Here is a 12624-nt window from a genome sequence, read left to right as displayed (position 1 = left end):
TAAAAGTGTAAACAACCAGCTTTTATACTGTATTTAGTATGTTTATAGCAGTCGAGTTTTACAGCGTGTCAGTTACCAAATTACACCTGGGCTTGTTAGTCAGCAGCATTTCTTTGATAAACAAACACATCAAGGAGTTGAAATGCAGAAATATTTATTTTGGTTTCCTTCATTGGTTTTGAAAATTGTTTTGGTTTTATAAAACATAGAAATAGCCAACACTAAGCAAACATTTGAATTCCAATGTAACAAACTACTGCTCTAACAGTTGACTTGGATTTGTGTACCTTAATTGCACACATGTATGAAATTATGCTACAGAGTAGTGCATTACAATCACACACAAATCTTAGTGCAAACCTTGTTGTGCTTGTATTTTACATATATCCATGTTTTCAAAAAAACAGCAATGAATGCTAATGCAAAACCAATTCTATTAAGGATAGCAAAAGACTTATGCTGTAATAAGGCTTATTTCTGCTGATTTCTCAAACAAAAGGTAACTAGTTATTTTGCAATTTATCTGGGAATTAGGTTTTTATCCCTGAACAAATACCTGTCCTGGGCCAACACACAGTTCTGTTGGCATATATAAATACTTCCAATTGCTGCAAAGCATCAGGCAAAAACATTCTACCTGACCTATTTTGCTATTCAGTGAAGAATACTCAGTGGCTCATACATAAAGCATGGAAAACAGAGGTTATGTCAGAAGCTCTTCCACTTAGAGGACCTGGCACATTTTTTAAAAATGCATTTTAAATACAAGGTCATTACAGGGAAACAAGTGGCTAGTACAGGTGCAGTGTTTACCCTGGCTGTTAGCATAGCCCAGCCTCTGAATGGTTTGGTTTTTAAGTCTCTAGTGTTCTTGCCAGAGTTAGGATCAGCTCATTTGGAGGGCTGGCACCATGTAGCAGAGGCTACACTTGCTGATTTAACCACATCCACACTTCCAGTGCAGAACCACATCTGTAGACTTACTCTGACAAACTTCTATTCATCAGTCTCCTTTGAGTGGAGTGTTGACTTATGTACTTATGAAAGTACATCTCAGAACTGGATGCAGATATAGAAGGGAGATACAACTCAGATGCCTTGCCCCAGTTAATATTAGGACTAATGAAAGATGTGATACCGGCTATACAACTGTAAGGGCTTGGGGTTTTTTGGTGGTTGGGTGGTGGGGTTTTTTTGAACAGACTAAGTCATTTTTCTGAAGATGCAAGATACTTAGAGGCATTTTCATAGCTGCCAAATCCTTTGTGGAATTGACAACTGCAAAACACACTGCAGACAGCAAACATGCTGGCAATAAAACCTTAGCTCCTTGGTGAAGGCAAGTCCCATTTTTGGCCAAGGAAATATTAAATAACTTACATTAGAGTTACCATTTATAGTTAAGGCTCTTTTTGGAAATTGTAGGTCACCATAAAAACAGTATGCAACACGACTTGACAGTAAGGCAGTGTTCCATTTCTTCAATGTTCCTATGGCAAGTACCCATTTTTGTACAAGTTAATGATTGCACAGTTTCCTTCCCTATGTTTGCTGTAGTCAAAATACAGATATGAAGACCAACAGTAGACATCATATGTGTGCCACTTTCCTCATTCCATTTGCAGTTACATTTTGGCATTAGCATAGAGTTCATTTATCTGTGACTGGAAGTATTTTCGCAGTTCTGGTCTCTTCGCCTTCAGTGTTGGTGTCAACAGGCCATTCTCAATAGAAAACATTTCACTGTGCAGGGCAATGTCTTTCACCTGGAAAATAAGAAGTTACTAGCCAAGCTGCATTCCTTGAAATAGGAAAGGCTTTTAAAAACTTGCCCAGATATCATAAAGCCCATCGCTTTAAAAGTTTTCCAGATGCAAATTAAAAGCAGTTTCTGGAGAATCAGATTATATTGGTATTGAGAAGTTTAAAGAATTAGGTGTTTGGTTCTCACAAGTGTCTTACCTGTTCAAATGACTTCAAACCAGATTCTTTCCCAACTCTCACCATGTCTTCCAGAATATATTTTTTGACATCCTGTGGATACAGGAATATGTTATATAGCTTCATGCTTGTATAAGCATCAACTTAAAAAAGTTTATGCAGAACAGCTGTTTAGTCAGATATGTCTCACCTTGTTTTTGCATAGCTCTTGATAGGAGCCTTCAATTCCCTTTTTCTTGGCCCATTTGTGAAGAGAATCAGGATCAGGTACCACAATAGCTACTAAGAAGGCCTAAAAAGGAATTTTTTTCAAGTTTTTTTTTTTTACGCCAACACTTTAGTTCCTACACATTTCTTACTAGTTAGGTTTTGGAGTGAGTTTCTGATCCTGATCTACAGTCAGCAGCTGTCTGGTACCTGAGCAGGGGACTGCAGTTCAGAAGCTTGCACTTGAGAGAATTACTCTTAAAGACCCACACTTCTATTTACACTTGAAAGAACCTGGGGTTTTTTTGTATTTTTTCCCCCCCCTACGCAGTCTGAGCAAATTTATACACAGTCATTAATACCCAATTAAATTACTTCAGCTCCCCTACCTGGTCTAAAACTAAATACAGAAACATGCTATGTAACTGCTGAAATCCATTCAGAACCAAAATGTATAATGATAAAAATTTAAGATAAAAATTTAAGATTTCAGTCCCAAATCTTGGGGAAGGTGGGAAGAAGAAAAACTTTTCTGCAATCTCCTTTTGTAGTAATTTTTTTAATTACCTGAAAAATGCTTACCTGCAAGCTCTCTCCATGAACAAACACCTGTGCAAGTGCTTCACATCTCAGATACACATTCTCTATTTTCTCTGGTGCTATGTACTCTCCCTGGGCTAGTTTAAATATGTGTTTTTTCCGGTCAATGATTTTCAACGTACCATTCTGTTGACAGAAATAACTTTCACTCAGAAGAGGCACTTCAAGTGGAAAACCAATCTATGCAGCTTAAGCATGCTCAGTAAAACTGCACTAGAGCCAGAATACTGTCAAACTAATGGTAGAAGGGAACAAGTTACACATCCATCTAATCTAAACTAGGGAAAGCCTCAGGACTGATACTGCCAATACTTTTTTAGCCCCAGGCATACATATTTAGCTACAACAGTATCTATCCTCCTCCTCAAATTACTTATCTTTCACCTAATTCACTCTGTTCAATACCAAATGTTTTCTATTTTATTTGTTAAATTACTGCTGATAGCTATAGAAGTTCTATAAGTTAACTTACTGGCAGCCACTTCCCAATATCTCCCGTATGAAGCCAGCCATCTTTGTCCAGAGCTTCTGCCGTTTTTTTCTGGATCTTTCAAATAGCCACGGAACACAGTTGGCCCTTTTACACACACCTGAAAATAGCAGTTTGTTAATGTATGAAGCAAATTTAATAATCACTATTTGCAACAAATGCTTTCTCTGATGGTTCTCAAAAACCCTAAAAAGACAAGATGAAGCTCATGTGTTTGTGCAGATCTCTACTTACGGGTTTTGGAGACCTAACATTTTCCATTACTATGAAGTATACTAAGAAGTCATTGGAAGCATCTGTTCTCTTACATTCTAGCAGCAGTGTTCCTACCTGCTATTTGAAAAATCTCAATTCATCAGAAAAAAAAAAAAAAGTTTTTATTTATGTGAAGAAATTCTGCTGGATCCAGAAATACTACCCCCCTCAGCCTGGCAACATGTTCATTTCAGCTTTTTGTGCATTGTTTGCTAAAACTAGTGGGAAAACAAACAAAAAAGCTGTGTATGAAGCAAGTGACATTTGTTGTCCAAAAGTAAACCATTTAACACCTAAGGACTTAGAACACTCAAGACTTTTCTATAAAGAAACCCAGCCATTTCATTAAATTGAAGTTTGTATGTGTGTACCAAGCAGAAAACCAAGAACAACTTCTCTGAGTATAACTGGATGCATGGGAATTGTTAGGATCAAAAAATGTGGAGAAAAGCACCAACATGATTAAAAGTTTGTAGGTGAAGAGGTTGCCACAATTAGGTCAGACCTTACACACTAAAACAATAGAATATATGTCAGTAAGAGAACATAAAAATAAAACAATTATTCGGGAACATGGAATAGAGCCTGAAGCATCCAGAGACACTCCCAGATTTAAGTATTTTCTTTGCATATATAACACCCAAGGTTTTAAGTTTTCTTTGGTGGGGAGAGGGGGGACACAGTATACAACTCTTACTATTTAAGGAACAGCAGGACTATAGAAAACCTTCCCTAAGAATGAGAACACAGAGATAGGCAAGGTTAAAAAGATTGAAGCAGAACTTAAAGTGCCCACTGCACACAACTGTTGAGGAATCAGGAGTCCAAAACCCTCAAAAGCTCTACAAAATAGTCCTCAGAAGCAACAAAGGATTCAAACCATCACACTAGCATGGGAGTGACTTGCCACACATGATGACAGGAGACAGTAAAAAGGGTCTGGTCTGGGCAATAGTATCAGAATTCTAGAACAAAATCTAGAAGATATGGGATAGAAAATGCAGTTTTAAGTACAAATGGAGAATAAATATCAATTAAGGCCAATACTAGGCCAACTATTATTCTAGGGGATTAGTACAATTGTTAAATGGGCAAGGAACTGGCTAAAAAGTCTTCAGGCACTAATATAGATTCTCAGACTAGAAGAAATTACTAGTTCAGCAACCAATTCTTGAAAAACTCATCCTAAGTATTTCAGTGCTTACCACAGCATGCTGGTCAACTGTAGTACAATGAACAGGAGATGTCAACAGGAGGGAGATCAGAGTGTTAGTGAGGGTTCTGATGACCTTGTAGAGTACCAAACTTGGAACCAAACCAATATCCCAGTCAATTCCAAAGACTGACCAATCCAATGTTTAATTTTTCATGGTTCCTACTACCCCAGGAAGGCAGTAAGCGACAGCTTTTCCCAGTAGAGACAGCAAACCATTTATCTGTATCCTGCTAACTAGCACTAAGACCTCATTTTCATCTGATCATATATAACTCTATTCACAAATTTAGCCTTCTTGAACATGGATAACTGACAAAAGTGAAAGCAAGGCTGACAGAGCAGAGAATATAAAAAGCTTACTCTCAGAAAGGAAGACTGGGAGTATTTAATCCTCCCTATTGTTTGCTTTTCAGCTGGAAGACTTACTTTAGGCAAATGGATAAGTAGAGCTAGTTCCATAGCCATGGGCTTCAAGTTTTGTGAAACAAGTTGCAACACTTTTTTATATTCAGGATAGTTCACACTGAGGAAGTTTGTCTTTCAGGCCTAAGACAGTACCTAATATATTAAGGGGCTACCATTTTTATTCTGGTCCAAAATAACTCCTAATGCAGCAAACTTTTACAGCAAGTGCAAGCAAAATATATTTAAGAATTTAAAAAACAAACAAACAAACAAAACCCCACAACTTAACTGTTTCTTATTAAAAGAATTTATACTCAATTCCTCTAGCAGACCAGGCTTTAAAAGCATGCCTAAAGTGAAGTAAAAATTGCTGATGAAGACTAAATACGAGGTGATATGCAAGACAGTAAAGAATTTTGACATTGCTCTCCACTTGCAAACAGTTTCTCACTACCAAGCTCAACAAAATCCTTGAGTATTTCTGTCTCTAGTTGCATACAAACTACAACCAAAACAAAGATTATAAATTGTTTGTAGCCACAAAGCAGTCAATTTCTCAAGCTACGTTTTAACTTATTAATTTCTCACTCCCTAGCTGCCCTCACAGCTTCTCAAAAGCATATGAAAGACACCACAGTTAATTTGCTTTCACAGCTTGGGGAAAGTAAATTACTACACAGACATCTGTTCAAAGTATATACACAAAGTTCAATCTGTATTTATTTTACTTGGAAAAAAATATTTTAAACGACAGTCTATAGCATTACGTACAAAGCTGAGTCCTGAAAGTGCAATTTGTAAAACATGTTCAATTTGTGCAGGCTGCATAAAAAAAAAAATGCAGAAAAACGTGCAGGCACTCATCACAAATCATCAGCAGCCTTCATGGCATTTTATCTCCATTTCTCTTAGAAGTGTTGCAGCCATTTTAAATTACCTCATCTCACACATCAAATGCTAGGTAACAAGCTACATGCATCAGCTGCTCTCCAGCACTTGGCAGTAGCGTGGCAGGGAAGTTCTCTGCTAGCGTTCTGCTGAAGGATAAATGCAGTATGAGATAGCTACTTCTACCTTCTCAGCTATCCTACACAGCTGGAAGACAGTATGGTGGTCACACAACCATACATACTGTGGGGTAACTACATTACTATGTAAGCTGCTGCTTCTCCCCTCCAATATACTATTTCTGGGTTCACTTCTGTGAATCATTAACTGGTATTGCACGCAGGCATCTTAGATTTTAGGTAACAGGCCATGTTTAGCACTTTTATTAAACTTAGTTGTTATTTCAGTAACAACATTTTCCAAGATTTCACAAGAGGCTCATGTTGACCTTCTGAAATTACTTACCTCACCCTCTCCTTTGGAAGCCAAGTAATTCATTTCTTGTACATCAACAAGCTTGATGATACTGCATGGCATTGGTGCTCCAACATGACCTATTAAATAGAGTAACACCTCCACAGTCTGAACTGCTTTTTAACCAGATTCTTAAAAAAATAAGCTGGTTTCACACTGAAGAAAGATGGAAAATTGATTTCTGGTAGCTTAAGATTGCTGGCACTGAAACATTAAATATCCAGATATCCCTAGAATGTTAGAAGCTGAACCATCTACTTGGGCCTGCTTTTTCTTATAATCAGGATCCTCACTCTACATACATATTTAAGCAGCAGAAGCCTCATTATAGTTTCAATTATCAATATTATTTCAGTTAGGGAGGTAGAGATGTAACAGCTGACAGACTCTTCAACCCAACACCAAAAACTGCCATTTAGATTTCCAGCACATTCATTTTCCAGAACATTCATAGCTATTTAGGAGTAGAAACTTCAAGGGATGCCTTCAAAACTTTTTATTTCATTTGAAGAAAACCAATCTTCTCCTTCATGATAGGTGTTACTGAAGATTAAATAATATCAGGGACCTCTGAAAAATTTCAGCACCCTGAAATTTAACAGATAAGCGGACTACTAAACATCATACCTGCTGTCCAGTCACCAGGCAATGACAGGGAGCATCCAGCTGTGCATTCAGTCTGTCCATAACCTTCATAGAACTAGAATGTAGAATCAAAATATTATCTTCACCATTAAACATACAGTTTCTTCATTAAAATGAAATTAATATTTTGTTTCTTTTTTCTAGTTGTTTAAATTTGAGTGTAACAAGATTCCCAGCATCTTCTAAAAAGAATATTAGTTTTATCACAACACATAATTTTAAGTGCTTATATTCCACCTTCAGTTCCAATATTTACTCAAAGTCTCCCTCAATTTCACACAGCTTATGACACCTGTTTAGATTAAAACAGAAAGCACCAGAGGAAGCAAGAAAAAGAAATAAAGAACCATAGCACTAGCAGTGACTTCCTTCACATCATTTAAAGACAGGTTTGTCCAAGACAGCCAGGAATGGAATCCCTACACCCCATCACAGCTCTGTGATTATTATATACAAGACAGGCTTTTCTATGCAAAATGCATTGCTACACCAGCACACCACTGAAAAATCTGAAGTTACAGACACCTGATATTTTACAGTATTTTTGTTTTCTATCATTGAAATGTATTTCAACACATTTGTTCCATTCTGTGCCATTGTTACTCAGGTTTCACCTCCAAAACATACTCTGCAGAGGCTTTGAAGATAAATGCAATGTGTGCAAACTGATTCACCCCAACCTCATCTTCAAAGAAACAACACTACCAATATCATCACATGGATTATTAGATTCTCTAAAGCTGCAAATACTTCTGTAAGCAAGGCAAACCCCAGAAACTTAATCCAGATGTGTAATTTATTGCTTACAGCAGCCCACTGGAAAAAAAAAAATCTTCCCTTTAAGACAGGTCAGCTGGTTAGTTCATTTAAAAGACTTTGGGATGAATGCAGAAATTTCAGAGGACTGAGAGAAACTCAGAAAAAGAGTACGAACTTGTGTAATCTCCAAGAATATCAGAGAGTTATCCATATAATCAGACTACTGGAAATGCTCTAACATCAAAGCTGGAACCAGGCATTAAAATCTTTATGTTTTAAGATTAAGGCCAAGCAACTCACCTGACAACCAAGAGCTGTTCTCAGGAAGGTCAGTACACTTGCAGATACAGGTGCTGCTCCTGTAACCATTAGCCTTACTTTTCCTCCCAAACTTGCCTACAACAGACACAAGATACTGTGGACACCAAAAGCATTTTAGAGATATTTCCAGAGTCGCCTCCTATTCCACCCTCAGCCACTGTTCACCTACAGTGCCACCCACAAGCGTTAGAGAATAAAGTTTAGTCTACTATTGCAAGCTGTCTTTCTTGCGGTGTTTTTAGTCTCGTTAATGGCTGGAAGACATGATATCTCAAACAAACAGTACCAATACAGACTATACTATGGTGTCACTGCAATGCAGACTCTGCCAAAAGTTTGAAGAGCTTAAGCCATGGCCTTACAGCGATGGCTTTATTTTTAACTGCCTTCTATCAGCTTCTCATACATCCTGAATGCTATAAAAAGCAGCTAGGAGTATGTTGTACAACCAAGGTTAAGGCCATTGCAAGTGAGTGTCAGATGTAACAGCAGGCATAACTTACTAGTAACCAACAGGGAGGAGACAGTAGGGGCTACAGGTGGCACTGTGTCATATTTAGCATTCCTCCTTCAGGAGGACAGTGTTTGCTTTCAAAGCGGTAAGAAAGAAGCACCAGACTGTTTTAGAGTAACTTCCTTAATACAGTTAGCTGATACTATGAAAACTAAGGGAATTGAAAAAATGAGGTTGAAAATAAAGACAGCTCTGATTTTTATTCTGAGTAGCCACGTAGTCTTTAGTCAGTGATGAAAGCCATACCAGATTATAAACATTCATATGAAATTCAGTAACTGCAAATTTCAACTCAGAGGCTTTCAAGCATACCTGTATTTTGCGGAAGATGACTTTATCCCAGAAACTGTTATTTCTAATTATACCACTTCTGAGTTCTGCTTCTTTCCTCTTGGAAGCAAAATCCAGCAGCCACCTCTTTAATGAAGTATCTGCCTGTCCAAAAATCTATTAAGAAAGATGAACTACTGTTAGAAGTCTGGCAGACTACCTGCTATTCCCTTTTACTTACAGATGCATGCATGGTAGAGACTCTTAACAGTGAAAACCAAGGAAATTAAAACAACCTTTATTGGTAGGCATCTTAATTCTAGTAAGAAATACTTGAGTATTTTTATTTTAACCTCTACCTCAGTTCAAGTGTTGAAATAAGCACTTAACTAATTCTTGATATCCAAACTGTGTGATGCTGTTTCAGTGTATAATTTCTTCATTAAAATGTATGAATGAAAATGGATGGCTTACTGTTCTATTCTAGTATCATCAAAATTCAGATTGAGCATAATCAATCAATGCTGAGGCGCTTTCTGAAAAGCACCCTTACACAACACGTAAAGTAACGCGTGGTGTTCTGAGGAGATGCAGGTAACTTCAGAGACAACAAACGGAGATCTGTCTTGCATTCACAAACTTGCACTTTAGATCACTTGTCAAAAACTCCTTCTAGTTGTTCTCAGGAAACCACAGAGCAGACTCAACAGCAAACCACACATTAGTATATTCATTTGGAAATAGGAAGACCCAGCCACTCTTCAGCATTATGCCCCCCTGCCACTCAAGTTCCCCAACTTGTTCACTTCATGTGCCAGGTTACTGCGAGGCTGGATAAGGGTGAAACAGTGCTGTAGCAGTGTGAAACCCTCAGGGCACCAGACTTCACAACCAAGAGGACATCATGAGAAGAAAGTCCCAAGCTTTGTCTCTGCTTCTCAAATTCCAGTACAGAACGTGTGTGCAGTATGAGGCACTGCATTTGAAGCACTAAAGGTTGGTCTCAGGATTTCCTCCCCTCCAATGAATTTTGGTCCTGAGGCCAAACAGACCCTTGTGTTACTTGCTGTTCCTCTAGTCTCATAAGCAGAGAAATGTCCCAGCTAAGACCGCATAGACACCTCTGCCATTTCTTTAGCAGTCACAGGACTTAATATCCTTTAAATCCTCTGGCTGTATTCTACAAGGAGTCAGTTGTCCAAATGCAAAAGGACAACTTAAAATCTGAAGTTCAAGAAAGAATCTGCTTCCAAATTCCCAACTCAGACGACCCTGAGCAGGCAAGCAGCACACACAGGAGAGTGGAGCTACTGACACACCTTCTCTCTCCAGCACTCCCAACTGGCTGGTTTACAGTTCTCCCAGCTAGAACACAGTGGCTGCTGTGTAGGAAACTTGTATGTGTCCATGCAAACACAGGCAAATACCTGACCTTGCTTTGCAAATTCCACTCCATGAGTCAGATGCTAAAAGTGTGGCATGCAGATGCCAAGCCTCATTTTCATGTTGTAGACGAGACTTAAATAACTTGCTCAGAGCAAAACAGTAAGTCATTTATCAAGACAGAGAGAACCAAGTTCACTAGTCAAACTTCTGAACACTAGTATTTGCTGCCTGAAAGTGTTGTAATACAATCAGTACTACTCCCTGCACTTTGAGCTCTCTTTTAGGAAGAGAAACACAAATTTCTTAACATGCTCCATTTGATATTCCAGAGTACAGTCAGTTACTCCTACCCTGGCAGCACAAACTTCATGAAGTCTCTTAAAAACCCTGCACAGGTCTAGACATATGCCTGTAGACTTACCTTGTCAAACATTCTGTTCAACAGTCTTGGTACTACAGGAAATACAGTTGGCTGCAGTGTTTTTAGGTCATCCATAAGTAGTCTGATATCCCCTTGAAAGAATCCTATTCGAGCTCCATGGCACAGAATCACACACTGTTAGAAAAAAGTAAACACTGAAAACACAGGAAGTACAATGTGTTCTAGCTGTATATGTATGACTATGCAGTGTGGACTGTGCAGAATCCACCTTAAATCCTCTGAGTTTCTGGACTAGTTCTGCAGCATTCTCAGACTATAAGATGGCACTAGAAAGACCAAGTAGCAACACATGCCTAGTATACACAAGCCAAAGACTTTCAAGCTTAGCACAAAAACCCCTACGCAAAAAAGGCAGTTGGCCAAATAAGGCCATGTCAGTGACTCAAGAGGTACCAAAAGACTGAAAAGCAGAACTTCTCCATTTTAAATAAGCTTATTTAAAAATACTAAACTTCCACATGTTCCCTGATATATACTAAGACATTCTGCATTTAAACTCAGCACAAGCTATTTACTAGTCCAGTGGGGATTTCTGCCTTATGCTACTTCATTCCCATTCTCTTGAACTCCAGTTTTCCTTCTCATGTCCCAGGATTTGTTAGGTGATCAAGATGCTCTTTAAAAGAGCCTAGCAGAGCCCCTGCTTATTTCTGCATCACTTCAGACCTACACAAAGGAAGGCAGACTTAATCCTGTTGTGTTCTATATTCTCTGTTAAGAGCCTAGAAGCTTCCCCACCCACCCACCCACCCCTCCCTTCTTCTATTTTTTTTTTCAACTTACTCTTTTCAACATCTCTTCTTTCCTCAGGTTTATACCTACCTGTTTTTATTTCTCCAAATTCCTCCATAACACCTACTCCTCCCTCATTCCCTGCCATCCATTCTCTCATTTTCTGCATAAGACATGCTAAAGTGTCACTTTTCCCCTTCCCCCATGTTTTGCCACCATCTGCTAAAAGCAGCAAATGTATCAGTCCAGATGGACTAAGCAGCAACTGGCTTTACTAGGTGCAAACATATTTGTCGTGTCAAGTTCATTGACCCTCTAACTTCCTTATGAAGCCAAAAAACAGCAAACATCGACTTTATGACGGGACTCTAAAGATTGCTTCTCACAGAGCCTGTGTTCATATCTACCCCAAACAGCAACAAATCTTTCCTGCTTTCTACCAAAAGTGTTCTTGCTTCACGTCCTTATATAAACATACAAGTAACCACCTACTTTGTACAGGCCTCAAACAGCAGAGGAATTCTGCAATCCAAACACTTTATTTTCATTTTATCCTTTAGAATAAAAGTTCCCATCCTGTTTCTACTGCATAATCAAGAGCAGAGCTGTTACCTACAGAGCTTGTATCTTCTGGTGCAAGACAGGGGAGTAAAACAGACACTGAAGATGACTGCTACCAATGTTACCAGGAGAAGGAGTGCTGAAAGCCTAGAGTGCCTGTACACCTCAGTTATGCTCTAATTCTCAATCTTCATAACATATGATGCACTTATATATACATTTTTGTAGGTATACATACACACCTTTGGCAGAAAGTTTAGGATTCCTAACAGAAATCACAGGACAATTTCTGGCTCCATGGGACTTTTCACATTTGCACAGATGTTGTTTATTTCCCTATATAAACCCTGAACATATGTATTTGCAATCTCACCTGAGGAAGATATGTTAATTCAACTTCAATAAGTGCAGTAATTAAATACCTGTGCCTCTGCAGTATATAAGTAGTTGATGGAATTGCATCCTTTCAGTAATGTATAGCTCTCAACTATGGGCTCAGAGGCCCTCAAGACTGCCAG

The 12624-nt window shown here is 38.5% G+C and overlaps 1 protein-coding gene across 1 annotated transcript in view; it reads right to left on the bottom strand.

The window, feature by feature from the left end:
* The window catches only part of ACSL1 (acyl-CoA synthetase long chain family member 1), a 38465-nt gene continuing 25841 nt past the window's right edge, over positions 1-12624 (bottom strand). Inside the window, 11 exon segments of the mRNA XM_032686397.1 lie at positions 1-1766; positions 1963-2034; positions 2132-2233; positions 2731-2874; positions 3221-3286; positions 3288-3338; positions 6468-6556; positions 7104-7176; positions 8181-8276; positions 9028-9162; positions 10793-10927. Coding sequence (XP_032542288.1) covers positions 1626-1766; positions 1963-2034; positions 2132-2233; positions 2731-2874; positions 3221-3286; positions 3288-3338; positions 6468-6556; positions 7104-7176; positions 8181-8276; positions 9028-9162; positions 10793-10927 — 1104 coding nt within the window. The 3' untranslated portion in view covers positions 1-1625.

Source organism: Chiroxiphia lanceolata, chromosome 4 (genome assembly GCF_009829145.1).
Source record: "Chiroxiphia lanceolata isolate bChiLan1 chromosome 4, bChiLan1.pri, whole genome shotgun sequence".
In the NCBI taxonomy this organism is placed as follows: Eukaryota; Metazoa; Chordata; class Aves; order Passeriformes; family Pipridae; genus Chiroxiphia; species Chiroxiphia lanceolata.
Note: the sequence above shows the minus strand (reverse complement) of the source record. Positions and strands in the feature narration are given on the sequence as shown.